This window comes from Chionomys nivalis, chromosome 3 (assembly GCF_950005125.1).
Source record: "Chionomys nivalis chromosome 3, mChiNiv1.1, whole genome shotgun sequence".
Lineage (NCBI taxonomy): Eukaryota > Metazoa > Chordata > Mammalia > Rodentia > Cricetidae > Chionomys > Chionomys nivalis.
In genome coordinates this window covers 76461230-76485772 of record NC_080088.1, presented here as the reverse complement: position 1 = coordinate 76485772, position 24543 = coordinate 76461230, and the positions used below count along the sequence as shown (strand labels likewise).

At 42.8% G+C, this 24543-nt stretch overlaps 2 protein-coding genes across 2 annotated transcripts in view; one reads left to right on the top strand and one right to left on the bottom strand.

Moving 5' to 3' along the window:
- The window catches only part of Pi4ka (phosphatidylinositol 4-kinase alpha), a 137621-nt gene extending 131235 nt beyond the window's left edge, over positions 1-6386 (bottom strand). Inside the window, exon 1 of the mRNA XM_057764479.1 lies at positions 6187-6386. Within this exon, the coding sequence (XP_057620462.1) occupies positions 6187-6330 (144 nt within the window). The 5' untranslated portion in view covers positions 6331-6386. The remainder of the gene's footprint in view (positions 1-6186) is intronic.
- Positions 6387-6470: 84 nt separating this feature from the next.
- Positions 6471-24543, top strand: part of Snap29 (synaptosome associated protein 29) — a 32987-nt gene continuing 14914 nt past the window's right edge. The window contains exon 1 of the mRNA XM_057764482.1: positions 6471-6905. Within this exon, the coding sequence (XP_057620465.1) occupies positions 6669-6905 (237 nt within the window). The 5' untranslated portion in view covers positions 6471-6668. The remainder of the gene's footprint in view (positions 6906-24543) is intronic.

The window sequence follows — 24543 nt, the reverse complement described above, 5'->3', positions numbered from 1 at the left end:
AGGTCCCCTGACACCTTTCTGAAAGAAAAGACTAGAGAAAAATAGAAAAAAATGGGCTGGAAAGATGGCTCTGCAGTAAAGAGCACCAGCTGCTCTCCCAGAGAACCCGGGCTCAATTCCCAGCACCCACATGGCAGCTCACAATGCTCTGCAACTCCAGTTCCAGGGAGAACTGGCACCCTCTTCTGGTCTCCGAGGGCACCAGGCACACACACAGTATGCAGGCACACACACAGGCAAACACCCACACATTAAGAAAGAAAGGGAGTGTGAGCTGGTTCTTCAGCATTCATTTACCTACTACACACGTCTCCATTTCTGCTGCCTAAGAAAGCACTACAAGAACCTCAGGATTTCTTTTACCCGTAGAAGTGCTAAGGACATCTTTTCAACTGCTTTAAAGTGGGTAAATGAAGCCAGCAGGTGAGTATGCTTGAACTAAATATCATGGGGTCCCTATCCGAACACAATCTCAAGACCTCGGATGAGGGGCCAGGCATGGCAGATGACTGTAATTGCATCACTCGGGAAACAGAACAGGAGGACTGCTCTAACAAGGCCAGTCTAGTCTACATAGCAAGTTTCATGCCTGCCGGGATTGTATAGTGAGAAAAACAAAACCACACACACACACACACACACATGAGCAAAGCGAAAAAGCGAAATGATCCAAGATGATTAGAGGAATTCACAATAAATGTGTAATCATTATCCAGCTACAGAAGCCTACTTCACGAAGTTGTCTCAGGGGACCTCAAAGTGCCCACACATATACTGTTGTATTCATGGCTAAATTTTATTATACAGGAAAACTGGAAGCAAGGAGAAAAGACACGGGTCTCATGCATAGACTTCCTTATATTTCTCCATTCTGTGAGGTTAAACACATTTGGTCCTTGCTACTACAGAAAAAATCAAAACCCAGTACCTGGTACACCCAGAAACTACTATAATTAGCTGAAGTTCAGTCAAAAAAAAGAGCCATCTCATTAACCAATATATGCAGAGAATGGCAAGTGTAGATGCTGTGCCCAGTACTGTAATTAATGTCTACCACTAAGTGCCTCCTTCAGGTTACTTCATGGCATCTATCCCAAGACTCAGAATTGTGTGGAATACTATTCTTCTAGCTAGATAGCTTGATAAAGACCAAGTCTTCAACGTACAGCTCAGTACATTGCAAAATATGATTGATACTGTCTTCCCAGATGTTCCTAGACCACCACTGAGTGCTCCAAGGACGAGCTTCCTCGCGGGTTCCAGGGATCATACCAACGAAGTGTCTTACTAACACATCAACACAGACAATGAGTCTGTATCCTACAGCTGTTGCTGTGGACACTACTTTGCTGTCCACACCACTCAGGAATCTGCAACCCTTAGCAACATCCCTCTTCCCCTCCCCTCCTCTCACAGCTCCGAAAAGAAAGGTATCTCTGGTAGTCAGCAGGTCTTGAACACCCCAACACAGATGAGACAGAAGAAAATGACCAAAAAAATAACTTTAGGAATGTTTGAGGCCCTAAAGAGGAAATGAAAAATTCCCTCAAAAAGTGGAGGAAAAGAAAAAAAATTAGAATAAATCAACAAATCCCTTAAAGAAAACCAAGAAAAAGCAATCAAACAGGAGAACGAAATGATTCAAGACTTGAAAACCAAAATAGAGACAATAAAGAAAACAGAAACTGAGGGAGTTCTGGAAATGAAAAATATGAGTAAATGATCAGGAATCATAAATGCAGGCATAAACATCAGAATACAAGAGGTGGAAGAATTACAGACAACAAAGATACAATAAAGGAATTAGATTCATCGGTCAAAGAAAATGTTAAATCTAACAAATGCTTAACACAAAATATCCAGGAAATATGGGACATAATAAAAAGACCAAACCTAAGAATAATAGAGATAGAAGAAGAAGAAATCCAACTCAAAGACACAGAAAATATATTTAACAAAATTACAGAAGAAAACTTCCCCAACCTAAAGAAGGATATGCCTATGAAGGTACAAGAACCTTACAGAACACCAAACAGAACCTTACAGAACACCAAGAAAAAAGTCCCGTCATCACATAATAATCCAAACACTGAACATACAGAATAAAGAATATTATGAGCTACAAAGAAAAAAGGCCAAGTACCATATAAAGGTAGACCTATTAGAATTATACCTACTTCTCAACGGAAACAACGAAAGCCAGAGGTCCTAGTCAAGAGTTATGCAGTCATTAAGAGACCATGGATGCAAACCCAGACTACTATATACCCAGCAAAACTTTCAATTACCAGAGATGGAGAAAATAAGATATTCCATGACAGAACCAGATTTAAATAATACTTAGTCACAAATCCAGCCCTACAAAAGTACTAGAAGGAAACCTCCAACCCAAGGAAGTCAGCTACACCCACAAAACACAGACAATAGGTGATCTCACAGCAGCAAACACCAAAGAAGGGAAAAATACACACAATAACATCACCAACAACAAAAACTAAAATGACAGGAACTAGCAATCACTGGTCACTAATATCTGTTAATATAATGGACTCAACTCACCCATAAAAACACATAGGCTGTTGGATGGTGGTGGCACACACCTTTAATTCCAGCACCCAGGAGGCAGAAGCAGGCAGATCCTGTGAGTTCAAGGCCAGCCTGATCTACAAGAGCTAGTTCCAGGACAGGCTCCAAAGCTACAGAGAAACCCGGTCTCGAACCCCCTCCCCCAAGAAAAGATACAGGCTAACTGATTGGATACAAAAACAGAATTCATCCTTCTGCTGCATACAAGAAACACACCTCAACCTCAAAGACAAACATCACCTCAGAGTAAAGGGTTGGGAAAAAATTTTTCCGATCAAATGCACGTCAGGAACAGGCTGGGGTAGCTATCCTAATATCTAACAAAATAGGCTTCAAACTAAGATCAATAAAAAGAGACAAAGAAGGACATTTCATATCCATCACAGGAAAAATCCATCAAGCGGAAATATCAATACTGAATGTCTATGACCCAATACAAGGGCACCCTCATATGTAAAAGGGGCACTGCTAAACCACACATTGAGCCCCACACACTAATAGTGGGAGATTTCAACACCCCACTCTCACCACTGGACAGGTCTGCCAGACAGAACCTTAACAGAGAAATAAGAGAACTAACAGATGTTATGACTCAAATGAACTTAACAGACATCTATAGAACATTCCATCCAAACATAAAGAGCATACCTTCTTTTCAGCACCCCATGGAACCTTCTTAAAAACTGACCACATACTCGGTAACAAAAATCTTATAATGTTTCCATGTTGATATCTGGCCTCACCAAAAAAGCAGAAGCAAGTGTTGAATGAACTATTATTTCCTCTTATTTAAGTCATCCACCCTACTCTTGCTGCTAAAAGTCAATGAGAAGATCAGTAAATCTGAACTCTTTCAGTCTTGAGTCTCTACAGTCTGTCTGCTCTCAGGTTGATTAAGCAGTGGCCCACAGAGCTACAGAGGCTGCCCAGGAGACATCAACAGCACCACTGTTTATGGTAACAGGTGTTCCAGCTGTTTAAAGTTGATAAGAAACCAGGAAAAGACACTCAGGCTTCACTTAAGCTGGAGAGATTTTACTCAGTGGTTGGAGCACTGGCTGCTCTTCCAGAGGACCCAGGTTCAAATTCCAGCACCCACGTGGCAGCTCAGAACCATCTGTAACTGCATTTCCAGGGAAACTGAAGGCCTTTTCTGGGCCCCACAGGCACCAGGCATGAGTGTGGTACACAGACATACACGCAGGGAAAATAGCCACACTTACATCTACTTTTTTATAAAATTAAAAAATATATACCTAGACACAGAAAAATTTAAATGCTATGAACAAAACACTCAAAAATGTAAAATAGGAGGAAACGTTGAGCCTTTTATGCCCAGGAAACACCAGTTTTACAAAACAATCTGAGTACTAGCTTATTTGATTTAAAACAAACCAAACCAAAACCAGACCAAAACAACAACAAAACCAGGAAAATTTAAAAGCAAATTAATGTTTATTTACTTTGAGTAAAATAATTTGCATTGAAGCACAAAAAATTAAAACATTGTTTTTAATTTAGTAATTCTTTACTGTGGAATAACAGGTGTGTTTGAAGTAAACTGATAACTGATCAAGGAATTATAATTTGGGTTATAAAACTCTTGCTTTAAAAAAATTGGGAGGTTTTTTTTGGTTGGTTTTTTTGAGACAGGGTTTCTTGTGTAGCCCTAGTTGTCCTGGAACTCACTATGTAGAGCAGGCTGGCCTCCAACTCAGAGATCTGCCAGCCTCTGCCTCGTGAGTGCTAAGATTAAAGGTGTGTGCCACCATTAATTTTACAATAAGTGTGTGTGTGTGTGTGTGTGTGTGTGTGTGTGTGTGTAACTACAACTTGTGGAAGTTGGTTCTCTCTTTCCACTGTGTGGGTCCCAAGAATCAGACTCAGGTTGTAGGGCTTGGTAGCTGTATTAATAGGATTCTCTAGAACAGAACGAATAGGATGAACCTATATAAAATGAATCTATGTTAAAGGGCATTTATTTGAGTGGCTTTTGTGCCGTGGTCCAACTAATCCAACAATGGTTGTCTCCTGACAGAAAAGCCAAGTTTCTGGTGGTCGTTTAGTCTGCGAGGCTGGATGTCTCAGGTGGGCTTCAGTCTAAGTAGGTTCTAATACCATTGAATTAATGTCTTAACTGCGTAGATCTTACCAGCAAGAGAAAGGGCAAACAAGCTAAAAGCAAAGTGTTCTTTTATGTGGGCCGTCACCAGGTTTGGCTTAGATTTAGGTGGGTCATCCTATTTCAAATGATCCAATCTCTAGATTTCTGATCCCTTGAAGCCAGAGTTACAAGCAGTTGTAAGCTGACAGACTTGGGTAATGAGAACCCAACTCTTGTCCTCCGAAACAGCAGCAGCCACTCAGTCATCTCTCAGGACACTGGGCTGTTTCTGAGCAGCATGGACCGCAGGTGCATGCTACCATGTCCAGTTTATATTCTCTCTTTAGCTAGAAGCCAGGCTGGCATTAGATCCTTCAGAACCTGTTCACCTTGCTGGTGATAAACTCAAGCTTGAGAACATAACAAGGTCAAAGACCAGCTCACTCTGTCATTCAGCTTCTCCCATCAGCAGGCGGCTGTGGAAGTCACCCTGCTCTTATCCTCAACAGGAAATGTTCTCTTTCCATCACTTCAGAAAGTTCAGTGCTAACCTACTGTGCTGAGTCTCTTCACACATTACTGGGAGAAAAGAAGCTGGCTTTTTATCGTGAATCCACTCAGTGCCTAGCCCTGAACAAAACACTTCATATGTGAACTTATTAAATCTTCGTTCGTTTTGGATAAGCAAATAGGCTGTGAGCGCCGAAGGTTTTTTTCTCCAGCTTACACACAGTAACTGTAAATGACCAAACTCAGGTCTGACTAAAATCTGTCTTCTTCCGACCGTCACAGCATCTTTTGATGTGTGTTCTAACAGAAGCTGGTTGGCATCCTTAATCCTGGGGTTATATCCTTCACCTCCCATCCCAGCTCCAAACACATCTTTTATCTTCCAAGATAAGGGTTGGTTTGTCTTCCGACACATCTTTCTCTTCTGAAGCAATCCTGAACTTAGTTCTCTGCCCACTAACAATAGTTCACTGCCCATTCATGCCACCGCACCTTCTCGAAACACACTGCCTTTGATACTGTCTGACGCTACCATCTCTTAAGTACGCAGTCGATCTGCAGATCAGAAAGCACTTTCAGACACGCTGTTCTATCTGTCCTCCTCCACAAGCCAATGAGGAGGGCATTTTGCAAGGGGGAGGGGAGAACCAACCCATTTCACGAGAAAGACACCTCTCCAAGGTCACGGAATGAAAAATGGGAAATTCAGGACCAAAGGCCCAGATTGGACCCTTGGTCCTTGGCTCATCCCGTCACGCCTCACAGGTACTCATGGTTCAGTCACCGCCTCCGCGGCAGCGCTGTCAGCGCGGCAGTCCGCCCGCCCACAGCTCACCACCCTCCCACCGGTACCAGAGCTCACTCCATCCTGTCGACCCCTCTCCCCGCGACCTCCCCGCCTCGCTGCCACCTCTACTAAGGAGCCCCCTCTAGTCACAAGTGGCCTTCTCAGATCACCACCTCCTCCTGTCAGTCCGCTGGGTTACCTTCTCCAAGGATGCAGGTCTCTGCACAGCCAGGGAACGGGCCAGCGAAAGCACTGTGTTGAAATAAAAGCCTCGAGAGGTGCTGGAGCCAGAGCTGGACCCCGAGCCGCCTCCGCCGCCTCCCTGGGCCCCAGCAGCCGCCATCACAGCGCGCGCCCCGGCGCGGGCGGTTAGGTTCGTAACTCTGGGCCTGCGGCCACCGGGCCTCACAGCGCAAGCGCAGAGGCACGCCGGCTTCCTGGCCACGTGACCGCCGTGTCGCCCGCACTGGGTGGCGCCTGGCGTGAGACGGCCCCCGCGCAGAAGACCCGATCCCCTCGGCCGCTCGGTGCAGTGGTTGGCTCCGGAGGCGGGGCTGCCGGCCAGTCCTGGCGGAAGTGGCGCGCGCGGCTGCCACAGTGAGTCCGCCCGCCGGCGCTGGGCTGTCTACCTCACGCCCGGTCGTCTCTCCTGCTTCCTAGGTCCAAGCCGTCGCGGACAACATGTCCGGCTACCCCAAAAGCTATAATCCTTTCGACGACGACGTGGACGATGAGGACACCCGGCCGTCACCGTGGAAGGACGCCCGCGACCCGCCCGACGGACCCGACGCGCCCATGGACCGTCAGCAGTACCTGCGACAGGAGGTGCTGCGCAGGGCCGAGGCTACGGCCGCCAGCACTAGCAGGTCCTTGTCGCTCATGTATGAATCGGAGAAGATCGGAGTCGCCTCTTCCGAGGTGAGCCTGGGACAGAACTAAGCTGAACTGGCCAGTCCCTTGCATTATAAAATGCGATAAGGGAATGCTTTGTTGACGATCTTTTGGGGTTTTTCTAAAGAGGGTGTTTTCCTCGGGAAGCTCCCTTACCTATTATTCTGCATGGTTGATTCCACCTCCCTCCCCCTCTCCTGTCCACCTGTCTAGTTTAGGTAAACTCCAAATTATGTTCCGCCTGAGGGTCAGAACTGAGAGTAAAAATGCCAACGTGCAGACCTGTATAAGGGAAATAGTATCTGTTTTGTTTGTGTACAACTTCTTGGGGCAGAAGCCCTAGGCTGTACCTCTCTAGTGACCCAGTTAAGATGTGGACTGTGTGTGCCCCAGGTGCTAGGTGATGCCTGAAGCGCTAGAGCAAAGGAAGCCTTGCGTTCTTCTCACATCCTTGACCACTTTTCACCTCACTCATGGCAATATTTAAGTCCCTTTTCCCCGGACTCCTGCTCAGGGAGGCAGATCTTGAATTGTGTCTAGACCCTTACCTTTATAGATAATGTATTGATGTGACAGTCTGTTATTCCAGGCAGCTCTTCCCATCCGTAGAAAATTTCAGAAATTAGGAATTATGCCTTGTCTTTCCTTATGTATCTGTGTGTATGCACATGTGTGTGGGTGTCTCCTGAAGCCAGAAGAGGGCACCTGGAGATCCCTTGGAGCTTGGAGTTACAGTTGTGAGCTGCCAAGTATGGGTGCTGGGAACTGAGCTGGTCTTCCAAAATCTAATACTTTTTTGGAGGGAAGGGGAGTTTTGCTTTGGTGAACAGTCTGTCTATGAAGCCCCAGGCTACCCTGGAACACAGAATCCTCTGGTCTCAGTCTCTCTACTGCTGGGATTACAGGTATGCACTGTTGTGGAATAAGGATTATTTTTTTTAAATATTTATTTATTTATTATGTATACAATATTCTGTCTGTGTGTATGCCTGCAGGCCAGAAGAGGGCACCAGACCTCACTACAGACGGCTGTGAGCCACCATGTGGTTGCTGGGGATTGAACTCAGGACCTTTGGAAGAACAGGCAGTGCTCTTAACCTCTGAGCCATCTCTCCAGCCCCCTAGGATTATTTTAAGATACCAGGTTGTCTCCTAAGTCTGCTAATAGAACAGTTGTTTGTGCAGAAAAAAAATAAGAAGTTGCTGATATATCAGCTAAGAATAAACTTAAGTATTTTGCAGTTTTGAAAGGTAATAGTTGAAACCAAGTATTGTCTTCCTTCTCCCTGGCCACAGGGACTTGGGCAGATCTGAAGTGTCTTGATTACTTTCACATACAGTCATCTCTGTCATTGCATTGCTGCTGTTTTACCTTCTCCTACCTGTCCCTGTTATGATCCCTGTTTGCCAATGTATCATCTGCCTCTAGGAAGCTGTGCGTATGGTTCTTACATCTGTGTACCGAATGCTTAATGTTCCAGTCCAAATCAGTCGGGTGCCTTGGTGAACAGGTCACTTTGTTTTGAGGTTAAGTCTTGAAGTGTAGCCCAGACTGACCTTGAACTCAAGAACTTCCTGTCTCAGCCTCCAGAGTGCTGAGATCATAGACTTGCACCAGATGCCCACAATGAACACATAGATCCTCTGGAAGAGCAGGACGCACCGTGACCTGCTGAGCCATCTCCAGCACCAAAAGAGAACCTTTCTCAATAGTATGCATCATTCTGTCATCCTGGCTATTCTGGAACCTGTGTAGACTGACTCAGTCAGAGATGTATCTGACTGTTCCTGGGGGCGCTGAGGTTCAAGGTGTGCCAGCACACCTAGCATTTTTATTCGTTTTAACTTTAAAGTGAGATATGCTTTACATATTGCCCTGTATATTATTTAGTAGTACTGAAGGCTATTTCATAGGTAAATACAATGAGGATTTGGGGGGGGAGAGGCAAGCTAATGACCATATTGTATTCCACTAAATAGATGACTTTTGTGTACAACCATTCTCCTAATAGAGAACATTATAGTACCAGCTTCCTACATGGACATCGTGTTTGTATACCTTTTCACTACCTTGGTCAAAGTCATTCACCCTCCCAGGACACTCTGCCTCTCCTGTTGCAGTATGGCATATTACAATGATCTTTTTTTTTGGAGCCTGGTGTCTCGGTTCAGCAGAGCTCCGCAACAAACCTACTGTTGAAATGGGGACTGTGTCGACCCTGGTGGGCGAGGACAATTGACACATGATGTGCTCAGCCACCTTGGTTAGCACATGTTCCTCAGGAGCCCAATCATTGAATCTTTCCAGTCCTTGTCACTGAAGCCACACTGGGCATTCAACTCAGAGAGGTGGGAGAGACAGACAGACAGCATCCCTCTTAAGCCGGAGCAGTAGCAAGAAAAAAATCTTCAGATTTTCCCCACTTAGGGTCAATCCATTACCAAAGGTGTACTCTTGTTTTCTAGAAAACTAGTGGGGAGCAGTCATTCCCAGTGAGGGTGTCCCGGCTCCTCCAGAGTCTTTCATGGGCACGCTGATGAAGCCTGTTTCTCAGCAAAGACTGATAAGGACAGAAAGACAGCTGCTAGATCAATTCCTCTCCAGTCCTCAGGGATGTTTTTTATGTACCCTAATAACCAATATGTGTTTCTGAATCCACTCCATGCCGAGGGAATCTCCAGCACATACAGAACCCAGCAAGTTCCATGTTTGCTCAGCCGTACCCACTAGAACCTGTTAGTGTGGGTGTTTATTACCTTGGGAGATGAGAGAAATAATGAAGAAAAGTTTCTTTCTTATTTTCCTTCCTGAAATAGAGTTTTATTTTGCCCAGGTTAGCCTCAAACTTGCCGATCCTCTTGAGTTCACTTCCAGAGTGCTAGGAGTGCATGCCTGTGCCATTGCACCCAGTTTTTTCCCCAGTCTTGGGGGATAAATTCCAGGTTTCTGGATTCACTGCCTTGACCCCAGATTGACATTTATATACTTATCAATTAATAGCTAAGTTTAATTTCAAACTCATTATCAGGCCCACCTTTTGTTACAGGATGCTTTAAATGTAGATTGTGGTGTGAACAAGTTGTTACTGCTGCCCTTGGGAGGCCTCAACATCATTTGCTGTGTGTTTCCTACTGGGTTTTGATGGGTCCCACCCACACCCTTCTGTGCTCACCACACAGTTCCACTTCCCCTCAGTTACTCCAGCTGCCTAGACTAGCTGCCCTCTTCAACTAAAGTCAGCATTTACTCCCCCACACCCTTGGGACTCTCTGATACACTCCTTAAACCAGGCCAGGAATCTTTACTGGGGTTTGGTTCACTGTGATAAAGAAACAACCATGTGTGTAATGACCTTTCTATTGTTTTTCCCATGAAACAGCTCAGTGAAGCAAGGATGTGCCTGCTCCTCAGATCTCAGCACCACAGGGTGGCTAGAGAGTTGGGCTGAACTTGCCCTTACCCTGCGTGGGTTATGTGAGCCTTCAGGGTGGAGTTCGGATTGTTAAGTCCCCACCTGATCAGTAGCATTGGAAGCGCCCTTGGCAGACATGAGTTCTCATGAGAAAGTCCCCCAGACTGTTCCATGCTCAGTCAGCAAAAGCCTCTGATCCCCTGAGCCCCCACAGTGCCCTGGAACATAGCCCGAGTGTGTCTTACATCAGGCGGTCTATGCTCTAGCACGGGCTTTCTCTCCCTGACCTCTGCTTCCTCTTGCTCTCAGGAGTCACTCACAGAAAAGAGGAAAGGAGGGTTCTTGTCTGTACTTTCTTGGCTTCGCAAGAATATCCCCTCTCTTTTTTTTTCCTGTTTGAGTTTAGAAAACTCCTGAGGCTTAAAGAAGTTGGGGGCTCAACTCTAATCATCTCATAGTCACATGGAAGGCATTTCCTTGTCCTTTGTTTTTAGACAGGGTCTCATGGAGCTCGACTGGCCTCCCCCTCAGTGGACCTGAGGATGGCCCTGGACTCCTGATTCTCTGCTGTCTCTTCCCAAGAGCTGGGTTACAGACATGTCCCACCAGCCCAGTTTACAGAGTGCTGGGAATTGAGATCCCAACATCCTGTGTGCTAGGCAAGCACCCTTACCTGCTGAGCCACATTCCTTGTCCAGGAGTTCCCCCTCACTCCCCCCAGCCACCCTGGGCCAGTACTGGCCTCATTCTCACAGAGGCAGATGGAAAAGTCAACACAGTTCACTTCTGAGCTATGGGAGCACACCTCCAAATCCACAGCATTCAAGGTCTGTCTTCAGCATGGCTGGAGTATAGAGTCTTAGCCAGCCCATCCTCACAGGAAATGCTGAGGAAGTACTACCAGCTCCCCCCACCTCATGCCCTGCCACACCCCTTCCTCCCTAGTTGGTCCTAGGTCAGAGCACATTAGATCCAGTCATTTCTTTTTTCTTTTTTTTTTTTCTTTTTTTTTTTTTTTTTTGGTTTTTCGAGACAGGGTTTCTCTGTAGCTTTGGTGCCCGTCCCGGAACTAGCTCTTGTAGACCAGGCTGGAACTCCCAGAGATCCGCCTGCCTCTGCCTCCCGAGTGCTGGGATTAAAGGCGTGCACCACCACCGCCCGGCAGATCCAGTCATTTCTTATTCCTTTTAGGGAGGAGTCTGACCAAAGAAACTTTTTGCTTTGCTAGTTTCATGCTTTCCAGTGAACAGCAGGTTCTAGTACATAGACACTTACAGAAATCAAAGCAACCCTCCCTCCTCTGGCCTTCTGCCTCTCAGAGGAAAAGCCATCTTTACTTAATTCTCTATGTTCTCATTGTAATGCCTATGTCAGATGTCTGCTTTCCTCTGCAGCTGAGAAGCTGTGTCGCTTGTGAAATGAGATCTCCCTGCAGTCCTGGGAAAAGTTGTCAGGCTCTTTTGCTTCCCCTGCAGCTTTTTTAGTGGAAAAGAGAAGTAGCTTTGAGAAAATCCTGTCATGATAGGAAGAACTGACTGCTAGAATCCCCAAAGGCCTCTGGCCTACCAGAGCTTCGCCCATTTCAGCCCTCAGTGTCAACTGTTGTCCTGTCCAGTCATCCAGAACTGGCTGTAGCTCAGGGTTGAGCACTGTATGTTACAGTCATCCAGAACTGTGGCTGTAGCTCAGGGTTGAGCACTGTATGTTATAGTCATCCAGAACTGTGGCTGTAGCTCAGGGTTGAGCACTGTATGTTACAGTCAGCCAGAACTGTGGCTGTAGCTCAGGATTGAGCACTGTATGTATGTTACAGTCAGCCAGAACTGTGGCTGTAGCTCAGGGTTGAGCACTGTATGTATGTTACAGTCAGCCAGAACTGTGGCTGTAGCTCAGGGTTGAGCACTGTATGTGTGTTACAGTCAGCCAGAACTGTGGCTGTAGCTCAGGGTTGAGCACTGTATGTAAGGCACTGAGTGACCTGCAGTATGCAAAATAGTACTAATAATAAAGAAAGAAGAGAAAAGGAGGAGGAAGGAAGGTAGAAAAAATATACATGGGTGCAACAGAAATCATGTAGCTCTGGTATTTCACAACAGTCTGTGAGGATGATAAGCTTGGAGACTCTGAAGATAAGTTATCAGGTCCTTTTTGTCTCTGAAAACTAGCTCTTGCAAGTTTGTTTGACACAGTGCAAAAATATTTTTCTTTTCACTTAAAAATTCCTAAGCTGTCCAGCAGTGGTGGCACATGCCTTTAATTCCAGCACTTGGAAAGCAGAGACAGGTGGATCTCTGTGAGTTCGAGGCTACACTAGTCTACAGGGTGAGCTCCAAGATAGGTTCCAAAGCTACACAGAGAAACCCTGTCTTGAAAAACCAAAAAAGGAAGAAAGGGAGGGAGGGAGGGAGGGAGCAAAAACAACAACAAAAATTCCTAGGCTGGGAATGGTGGTACATGCCTTTAGTGTCAGCAGAGGCAGGTGGGTCTCTGTGAGTTCAGTGCCAGAGTAGGCTAAATAGTGAGTTCAAGGCCAGGAACTCTCCCTAGTACCTCTCCTGTCCAACTTCCTCGTGAGTTCCAGGACTACATATTGAGATCTTGTCTCAAAAAATAAAAATGCCTAGTGGTGGAGATACAGCTTAACAGAAAACAGAGTTTAAAGAAAATTCAAAAGCAAGGGGGTCCTGTGCCTCACTCTTTGGGGTCAGAGCATGGCCTCACACTCTTAGGTAGTTGACTAACTCAAAGAGGTGTACCTAATGAACAAAGTACAACTCTTGAGAACTGGCCACAACGCAAAGTGTTGACTGGGGTTGAACTTAAATTTTTACCAGGTGGTTTCTTTACAATGTTTCACGTGTCATTTTGCCTTATTTAGCCCTTTGATAGAAAAGGCAGTACAGTTTGTTTACATGTCTCAGTCTCTAAACCAGTGGCTTTCAGCCTTTCTAATGCTGTGACCCTTTAATGCAGTTCCTCGTGCTGTGGTAACCACAACCATAAGATTATTTTCATTGCCACTTCATAACTGTAATTTTGTAATGTTATGAATTATAATGTAAATATCTGTATAGCAGGTCTTTATATGGCTGGCTCTCTAATAATGAGATAGAGACTTTTATTCATTATGAAAGTTTAGCTTTAGCTTAGGCTTGTTTCCAACTAGCTCTTAAAATTTAGATCAACCCGTTTATATTAATCTATCTGTGTTCTGCCTTGTGGCTCTCCTTAGTACCTCTCCTGAGTATCGTATGTCCAACTTCCTTCATGCGTAGCTAGTGAATCTTCTGCCTCAGATTCTTTTTTTAAAAAAAATATTTATTTATTATGTATACAATATTCTGTCTGTGTGTCTGCAGCCAAAAGAGGGCATCAGATCTCATTTCAGATGGTTGTGAGCTACCATGTGGTTGCTGGGAATTGAACTCAGGACCTTTGGAAGAGCAGGCAGTACTCTTAACCTCTGAGCCATCTCTCTAGCCCCTCTGCCTCAGATTCTTTTCCAGAGTTCCAATCTCTGCCTGGAAGTCCCGCCTATCCTCTTCTGCCTAACTATTATTTATTTAATAAAGAGTCTCTTCAGCTCTTTATTAAATAAACCAATCAGAAGGTACCTTGCGCAGGTTAAACAGAGACACATCTTCACACAGTATACAAAAGGATTATCCCAACATCCCCCCTGATTCCAAAAAGGCTGTTTCTCTAACACCAATAAACCACACAGTAAGAGCAATTATCAGGTAAGAATTAGATTCACTCTGACCAGTCCATTGTCTTTGGCAACTTTAGAGAAAGTACTCTATTCTCTAATCCTGTCTTGGTGAGTCCAGACTTTTTTTTTTAAAAAAATATTTATTTATTATGTATGCAGTATTCTGTCTGCTTGTATGCCTGCGGCCAGAAGAGGGCACCAGACCTCATTACAGATGGTTGTGAGCTACTGTGTGGTTGCTGGGGATTAAACTCAGGACCTTTGGAAGAGCAAGCAATGCTCTTAACCTCTGAGCCATCTCTCCAGCCCGAGTCCAGACTTTCATACCTAAATCACTTTCTATCATAACTTGTATTACCAACCTAGAAATATCTTTTTTGACCTTAAAACATTTTCTTAGATAAACAACTTAAACGTTTATGTCTCTCAACTTTTATAAACTTTACATCCTTTTGTGAGTTTCTTTTCTGGATTTGGTAACAAGGAAAACTGTAAAACTTTATCTAGTCTTCAATCCCGTCAGAGACCTGAGAAGGATAAATACTATTTGAGTAAACAAGAAGTGTAGAGCAAACAACTTTCAAAACTATAGAAATGACAGAGACTGCTGACTGCTTGGACAGTCATCCAAGGTTTCTTTGCCAATGTTGGGCATCCATCTTCAGCCAACAGGCCTAAAACATCTGACACTTTTCTGTAAAGCAGGAATTTTGAAGGACTGTCCAACTTTGTCTTGGCAAAGTTCAATTGACTTCCTTTGTGTTCTAGTTGTCCAGTTTGTAAATTCTGTCAGTGGTTAAGGCAAGGGCTTTTTTTTTTTTTTTTTTTTGGCCCCATGGCTAACTTTGCCACATTTGAAGTAAGTAAGCTCCATGTGGAGGTTCTTCGACACCCGTCGTCTTCTTTGAAGTAGATTGATGCTGCCTAGAGCAGATGTGTCTCACTTTCATGAAAAATCTTATGTTATTAAAATATCCTAAATGTCATATTCTGTAGATCTCTGAAGTGTTTGAAGACCAAATATCTATCTAAAATGTATCTCTGTTTAACCTTGAAAACATACCTAACTTGACTACAAGTTTGATTGTTAGAGTAACTACTAACCTCCATTTCTTAATTATCCTAAACATTTTGTAATAGTAACTTTTTTTTTGTTTGTTTGTTTGTTTGTTTGTTTGTTTGTTTTTTGGTTTTTCGAGACAGGGTTTCTCTGTAGCTTTGGTGCCTATCCCGGAACTAGCATTGTAGACCAGGCTGGTCTCGAACTCACAGAGATCCGCCTGCCTCTGCCTCCCGAGTGCTGGGATTAAAGGTGTGCGCCACCACTGCCCCACCGTAATAGTAACTTTTAATAACTAGAACTTTACATTTTAAATGAGTTGCATAGATAGGTATAATACCTTAAACAAAAGTAGAAACATATATGTAATCTTAAATATGTATCAATGTACAAAAATCCATACCAATGTAAAATATTTGAGACTAGTAGTTGCTTTTTAAGTTTAAAAGTAGATTCAATAATCTACCCTTTTGTACTATCATCCCTGTATCTCCTTTTTTTCTTTTTATCCCTTATCCCCTCATTTTTCCTTCAACACTAGATAAAAAGGATAGAGCAAAAAAAAAAAAAAAAAGAAAGAGATTCCCAAATTTAACCTCCTTTGCTTAGTTTTCTCCCTATGACCAATAACAACTTGTAACCAACCCCAACTAAATGATGACAAGCATCCATAACCCACCAAATGACCAAAACCTACCCACCCGACCTCTTAGGAATGGGGGTATTGTGTTCTTAAAATTGCTTCCTAATGGGGCTGGAGAGATGGCTCAGAGGTTAAGAACACTGACTGCTCTTCCAGAGGTCCTGAGTTCAATTCCCAGCAACCACATGGTGGCTCACAGCCATCTATAATGAGATCTGGTGCCCTCTTCTGGCATACAAGCATACATGGAAGGAATGTTGTATACATAATAAATAAATAAATCTTAAAAAAAAATGCTTCCTAATATCTGGGGGTAACAGCATCTTTAGGGAACCCTGAGAATATTGGGATCATGGCCAAGTTCTGGGAGAGCTAGCTGTATCATTGTCATCCATGATGGAAAAGTGCAGGGCTTAACTGAAGTTGTGGCTGGAGTAGTCTGTGAGGCTGGACCATCTTAGCTAGCTATTTTCAAATTGTCTTGGGTACAGATATTTGAGGAAATGACAACAGAGACATTCTGTGAGACTGGATCACCTGGGCTATTTCTCTTGTCTTCATTGGTGTCTGGTCCTTTTGTTCTGAAAAAACATAAACTTTTGAAGGTAATATACATATCTTCTTTAACACAACTGTGGAATATTCAGTGTACACAAATCAGTTAAAGATGGATTTTCTGCTCTATGTTTGAGCAGGTAAAAGGCATCTGTAAACTTTATAAGTCTGTTTGAACTGCATAACCAAACTAATGAAAATATCCACCCATGCTGTATGAAAGATTGCCGTGTAATAATAAGTCATGACTTTGTAGCCAACAACATTTATCCTGTCTCATCTAGTCTCAGAACTATTCCCATGTAGAGGGATCAACATATACCTCTTTTTCTTGGTTTCTTTCTAAATGTCTGTAGCCAAGATTTTCAGGAGGTCTTCCCCAGTCAAATCTGATCTTTATTAATTTTTCAGGAATCCTTAGCTTTTCTTTTCCTGTAGATACAAAAGCAAAACCTCTCCCCCAACACAACACATTTCCTTAACTTCCATTCTGAAGTTAAGACATCATATAGGCTAGTTTAATTTGATAGTTTTTTTTCTACAATCCAATGTCTGTCCTCAGCTGCTGTTTTTACTCATGAGTATTTAAAAAAAATTAAAGTTAATAAAGCACTAGATAATCTATCCCTGGGGGGTCTTTGTTACCCCTTTCTGTTTATTAAGCATCTCTTTCAAAGTACTGTTGGATTTTTCTACAACTTCCTGTCTTGTAGGATTGTGTGGTATACCTGTAATATGCTTTATGTTGTAATATTGCAAGAAAAAAAACTTTCATTTTACTAGAGCCATATACTGGAACATTGTCAGTCTTAATTTGTACAGGTTTCACATAATAGCCATAATTTCTAATAAATGTATAATTACAGAATATAAATGTATCAGAATCAGCCTTTTCAAAACTCAAAGCTGTTTCCCATTAAAATCCTGAATATGTGTCTATGGTATGGTACACATACTTTAATTTTCCAAAATCTGCAAAATAAAATATCCACTTGCCAAATTTCATTTCTTTGGGTAACTTTTGGGTTACTTCCTACAAGTAAGGGAGTGTAGTTATACAAAAAACAAGTAGAACATTTCCTTATAATTTCCTAGGCTTGTTGCCAAGTGACAGAAAAATCTTTCTTTGAACCTTTCCTGTTAACATGGTGTTTCTTATGAAAGTCTGAGGCTTCTAGCACATTTCCTATTAATAGCTGATTAATTTCATCATGACCTTGTGCTACAGGGCCTGGTAGACCTATATATGATCTGATAGTGTTATTTACAAGGGATGATTTCTATTTCTGATGACCTGTTGTAGTTGAATAAAATAGCGAAGTTAATTCTGAATCATTTGGAATAAATTCAGTGGTTTCAATATGCAAAACAACTCTTTCTGCATATAGAGCATCAGTCTAATAATACCGTGAAAATAACATGTAATTCTGATTTTTTAACTGAAGCGTATGGTCTTTGAGGTACTTTACTTTTCCCGACTTATCACCTGCCTTTCCTGATTGATTTGCATCAGTTTAGAATGTAGGAGCTCCATAAATTGGTGTCACTTTAAGTATATGAGGGAGAATCTAATTAGTTCTTTTTATAAACTGGTCTCTTTGGGATATATGTTGTTAATCACTCCTAAAATATTACTGCAAGCTTTTTGCCAGTGTTAATTTTCTACCCATAATGAGGAAATTTCAGCATTAATAAAAGGTAGCACAATTTCTGCTGGATCTATTCAGGCTAATTGATGAAGTCTCATTTTTTCTTTCAGAATCAATTCAGAAACCCTTTCTACATAAGTCTTTAATTTTTTATTCTGTTTGTGTGCAAAAAATATCCATTCTAGCCGGGCAGTGGTGGCGCACGCCTTTAATCCCAGCACTTGAGAGGCAGAGGCAGGCGGATCTCTGTGAGTTCGAGACCAGCCTGGTCTACAAGAGCTAGTTCCAGGACAGGCTCCAAAACCACAGAGAAATCCTGTCTCGAAAAAAAAAATATCCATTCTAAGATATTATTTTTCTCTCTTCATAAGAATTCCTGCGGGAGAATAAGTAGACAGCAAAATAACTAAAATATAATTGAGTTTGAATCCAAACGATTCACATGTGCACCCTTTAATTTCTTTTCTACTGGATCTCTTAGCCTCAGATGATAATTTTCTTGGACTATTTAAGTTCAAATCACCTTGCAAAGTTTAAAATAAATTGGTTAGCTCTTGAGTAGTCAATCCAATTGTGGGTCTTAGCCAATTATTATCTACCAGCAATTTTTGGAAATCATTTAAAAGTTCATAATTTATCTCCTCTGATTTGTACTTTCTGTGGTCTGATTTTCTGTAAACCTATTTTATATCCTAGATAATTAATAGATTCTCCTCTTTGTATTTTTTCAGGAGTAATTTGTAATTCCTAACAAGGCAAAATTCTCCTTTTTTTTTTTCTTTTTTTTTTTTTTCTTTTGAGATAGGGTTTCTCTGTACTTTTTAGTGGTGCCTGTCCTGGAACTAGCTCTTGTAGACCAGGTTGGCCTCGAACTCACAGAGACGCCTGCCTCTGCCTCCCTGGTGCTGAGATTAAAGGTGTGTGCCACCACCGCCCAGCTCTGCTTCCCATGTAGATTAGATCCATGTATGTCTCTTTTAGGGTCCTCATTATTGTCTAGGGTCTCTGGGATTGTGAATTGTAGGCTAGTTTTCTTTGCTTTATGTCTAAAAGACACTTATGAATGAGTACATATGATATTTGTCTCTCTGGGTCTGGGTTACCTGTTTCAATATGATGTTTTCTAGATCCATTCATTTGCCTGCAAACTTCAAGATGTCATTGTTTTTTTTGTTTTTTTTTGTTTTTTTTTTTTTTTTTTTTGGTTTTTCGAGACAGGGTTTCTCTGTGGCTTTGGAGCCCTTCCTGGAACTAGCTCTGTAGACCAGGCTGGTCTCGAACTCAAAGAGATCCGCCTGCCTCTGCCTCCCGAGTGCTGGGATTAAAGGCATGCGCCACCATCGCCCGGCTGTCATTGTTTTTTCTACTGTGTAGTACTCCATTGTGTAAATGTACCACATTTTCCTTATCCATTCTTCGGTCGAGGGGCATTGGGGTTGTTTTCAGATTCTAGCTATGTCAAACAAAGCTGCTATGAACATAGTTGAGAACATGTCCTTGTGGCACAATTGAGCATCCTTTGGATATATACCCAAAAGTGGTATTGCTAGGTCTTGAGGAAGGTTGTTTCCTAATTTTCTGAGAAATCGCCACACTGACATCCAAAGGGGCTGTACCAGCTTGCATTCCCACCATCAATACAGAAGTGTTCCCTTTTCTACACATCCTCTCCAGCATAAGTTGTCATCAGTGTTTTTGATCTTGGCCATTCTTACAGTCATAAGATGGAATCTCAGAGTTGTTTTGATTTGCATTTCTCTGATGGCTAAGGATGTTGAGCATCTCGTTAAGTGTCTTTCAGCCATTTTAGATTCCTCTGTTGAGAGTGCTAACAGAAATATTTCAAAACATGCACAAGATAAGGCAATTCATGACAGCTAGGTCAATACTCCAGAAAATTCTCAGCATCATACACTAAGGGAGAAAGGCAGTGAAAACACAAGAACACAGAGAGAAAGATCCGTCATGAAAGGAACACACGAACAAAGGAGATCTAAGGACTCAGTCATGTCCAATACAGCAAACCAGAAAAGATGAATTGCCACTAGAGGAAAGAGAAAGGAACTTTCAGTAAACTAAGCAACCAGAACAATAAACAACAAAGTTATTCAGGGCTGTAGTGGGGCTTTACTCCCAGCACTCAAGTGGCAGAGGCAGGGGATCTCTGTTAGTTTGAGGTGGACAGTCAGAGCTACACAGTAAAACCCTGTCTCTGAAAACCACAAAAACAAACAAGCAAAAAAGCCAAAATTATAAGTAATACAAAATCCTTCTCAATTATAACCTTGAATGCAAAAGCCTAGACTCACCAATTACTAAACTACATAGAACTGACTGGATTTTTTTTTTTTAAGGCAAGGTCTGTCTATTGTCTCCAAGAAATGCACCTAACTAGGAAGGCAATTCATCAACTGAAAGTCAGAGGTTGGAAATCAAACTACCAAACAAACAGAAGTTGCAGACTTCTGCAGGAAGCTAGGATAATGATTTTCATATCTGGTAACGTAGACTTGAAACTAAAACTGCTCACAAGAGGTAGTCACTCCTTATTGAAATACGGAGCAGTTCACCAGGAGGCCATAACTATTGCAAATATCTTGGGATCCCCAATTTCATCAAGTAAACTCTAAAAAGCAAAAGGACCACATAGATCCTAACACAGTAATTTTGATAGGGAGACTTTAAGACCCTGCTTCCACTCTTAGGTCTTCCAAACTCAAATATTGTCTTTTGGGGGTGTTTGTTTGTTTGTTTGTTTGTTTGAGACAGGGCTTTTCTGTAGCTTTGGAGCCTGTCCTAGAACTCCTTTTGTAAACAAGGCTGGCCTCAAACTCACAGAGATCCGCCTGTTTCTGCCTCCCGAGTGCTGGGATTAAAGGCATGCGCCACCACTGCCCGACCGAAACTCAAATATTGTTAACAAAACCTCAGAACTAAATTATACCATAGATTAGAGATACAGTTTGATGGTAGCATGCTTGCCTAGCGTGCATGAAGTCCCTAGTTAAATCCCCAGTTAAAACCTTATTTTAAAAAACTAGGGAGATGCCGGGGGGTGGTGGCGCACGCTTTTAATCCCAGCACTCGGGAGGCAGAGGCAGGCGGATCTCTGTGAGTTCGAGACCAGCCTGGTCTACAAGAGCTAGTTCCAGGACAGACTCCAAAACCACAGAGAAACCCTGTCTCGAAAAACAAAAAAAAAAACAAAAAACAAAAAAAAAAAACACAAAAAAAAACCACAAAAAACTAGGGAGATGGCCCAGTGGTTAAGAGCAAGAGAATAAGCCGGGCGGTGGTGTCGCACGCCTTTAATCCCAGCACTCGGGAGGCAGAGGCAGGCGGATCTCTGTGAGTTCGAGACCAGCCTGGTCTACAAGAGCTAGTTCCAGGACAGGCTCCAAAACCACAGAGAAACCCTGTCTCGAAAAACCAAAAAAAAAAAAAAAAAAAGAGCAAGAGAATATATTCTAGTGGACCTGAGTTTGTTCCCAGCACCATACCAGGTGGTTCATAGCCACCTGTAACTTCAGCTCCAGAGAATCTGACACCTCTGGTCTCAGTGAGCACCTACAGTTATGTACACACACACATTAAAGATAAAAAAATCCCTGAATTTGAGACCAGCCTGATCTACATAGCCTATTTCTAGATCAACCAAGACTGTGTACATAGTGAGATCTCAAAACAAAAAAGTATTCAACATCTTTTTCAAGATTATTTTTTAATTATGTATATGTGTGTGTGGGGGGGGTATGTGCACATAAGTGCAGGTGCCTGCAAAGGCCAGAGGCGTCACAGATAATCCTGGAACAGGAGTTGCAGATTGTTATATGCCATTCAGTGTGGGTGCTGGGATTGAGCGTTGGTCTTCTGCAAGAGCAGTGTTCTTTTTTTTTGTTTTGTTTTTTGTTTTTTTTGGTTTTTCGAGACAGGGTTTCTCTGTGGTTTTGGAGCCTGTCCTGGAACTAGCTCTTGTAGACCAGGCTGGTCTCGAACTCACAGAGATCCGCCTGCCTCTGCCTCCCAAGTGCTGGGATTAAAGGCGTGCGCCACCACCGCCCGGCTAAGAGCAGTGTTCTTAACCACAGAGCTGTCTGTCTCGGTCAGACTTCAACATCTTAGGCATGAAAGGAAATGCAGATTAAAACTACTTTGAGATTCAGTCTGAAATCAGAATGTCCATCATCATAGACAAATTACAACAAATGCTGGTAAGCTGTGGGAAAAGGAGTGCTGCTCACTGTTGGTGGGAGTGTAACAACTGGTGTGGCCACCGTGGGTCAGTGTGGAGCTCTTCCACAGAACCTGGACAGAATGTGCTCTGGCTCTATGTTCCTGGGTGTCTATCCAAAGGAGTTGTGTTTATTTCTCTTCTTTTCACAGTAGTCAGGGCATGGAATTGGCCTCGCTGTGAGTAGAGGCTGAAGAGGTTGCTTAGTAGTTAAGAGTACTTGTTCCTCTTGTAGACAACCGAGGTTCAGTTCTCAGCACATACATAGGGCTCATGGCCATCCATAACTCCAGTTCCAGGGGATCTGAGACCCTTCCCTGATTTCTTTAGGCAACACACACATATATGGTGCACATATATACATTCAGGCAAAATAAATAATCTAAAAAAGTCTAATGATAAATGTATCATGAAAATGTGGTATATATACATAGTGGAATTTTATTCCACCATAGAAAATTTATGAAATTTGTAGGGAAATATATGAAACTGGAAGATATTACATTAAATGTGGTAACCCAGGTTCAGAAAGACAAACATCTTAGATGTTCTCTCATAAGCGAATCCTGGTTTCTTCTCTCTCTCTTTCTTTCTCTCTCTCTCTTGATTGTTTTATTGTTTGTTTTTGAGACAGGGTCTTTCTGTGTAGCCCTGGTTTTCCTGGAATTAACTCTGTAGACCAGTTGACCTCGAACTCAGAGATCTGCCTGTCTCTGCCTCTTAAGTGCTGGGATTAAAGGTGTGTGCAACCATGCTGGTCTTTTTTTATTCTTTTTTTAAAATATTTATATTTATTATGTATACATTATTCGTGTATGCCTGCAGGCCAGAAGAGGGCACCAGACTCCATTACAGATGATTGTGAGCCACCATGTGGTTGCTGGGAATTGAACTCAGGACCTTTGGAAGAGCAGGCAATGCTCTTAACCTCTGAGCCATCTCTCCAGCCCCCATGCTGGTCTTTTTTTTTTTTTTTTTTTTGGTTTTTCGAGACAAGGTTTCTCTGTGGTTTTGGAGCCTGTCCTGGAACTAGCTCTTGTAGACCAGGCTGGTCTCGAACTCACAGAGATCCGCCTGCCTCTGCCTCCCGAGTGCTGAGATTAAAGGCGTGCGCCACCACCGCCCGGCCATGCTGGTCTTTTTAAGTGGGGACAAGTATGGGCAGCGTCCATGAAACTTGAAAGGCCCATAAGATGGTGGAGGGGGACTTTGAATAGGTGGGGAGGATCCTGGAATATGTGTAAGTGGAAGGAGGAATGGGAGGGGGCTGCAAGGTACATCAGGAACAGTAGAGTAGGGGAGCAAACCAAAAGTGAGTATGAAAATGGCATAAAGACGGGCTGCTGGGCTGGATCTATTCCTAAAGATGCCTGCTGCCGAGACTTCCCATGTAGGTCCATCCTCAGGTCATCTGACTTCCAGGTGTGACCCCCAACTCCTCAGCCAAATTAATAAGTAAGAAATTTTTTTTGATTTTATTGATATTTATTGAGCTCTACATTTTTCTCTGTTCCCCTCCTTGTCTCTCTCTTCCCCCCTTCAATTCTCCTCCAAGGTCCCCATGCTGTCAATTTATTCAGGAGATCTTGTCTTTTTCTACTTTCTACTTCCCATGTAGATGAGATCTATGTAAGTCTCTCTTAGTGTCCTCATTGTTGTCTAAATTCTCTGGGATTGTGGTTTGTAGGCTGGTTTTCTTTGCTTTATGTTTAAAAACCACCTATGAGTGAGTACATGTGATAATTGTCTTTCTGTATCTGGGTTACCTCACTCAAAATAATGTTTTCTGGCTCCGTCAATTTTCCTGCAAATTTCAAGATGTCGTTATTTTTTTCTGCTGTGTAGTACTCCATTGTGTAAATGTACCACATTTTCCTTATCCATTCTTCAGTCGAGGGGCATTGGGGTTGTTTCCAGGTTCTGGCTATGACAAACAATGCTGCTACGAACATAGTTAAACACATGTCCTTGTGGCACAATTGAGCATCCTTTGGATATATACCCAAAAGTGGTATTACTGGGTCTTGAGGAAGGTTGTTTCTTAATTTTCTGAGAAATCGCCACACTGATATCCAAAGGGGCCGTACCAGCTTACATTCCCACCAGCAATGCAGAAGTGTTCTCTTTTCCCCACGACCTCTCCAGCATAAGTTGTCATCAGTGTTTTTGATCTTGGCCATTCTTACAGTCGTAAGAAGGAATCTTAGAGTTGTTTTGATTTGCATTTCTCTGGTGACTAAGAACATTTCCTTAAGTGTCTTTCGGCCATTTTAGATTCCTCTGTTGAGAATTCTCTGTTTAGATCTGTATTCCATTTTTTTTTTTGGATTATGTAATCTTTTGGTGTCCAATTTCTTGAGTTCTTTGTATATTTTGGAGATCAGACCTCTGATGTGGGATTA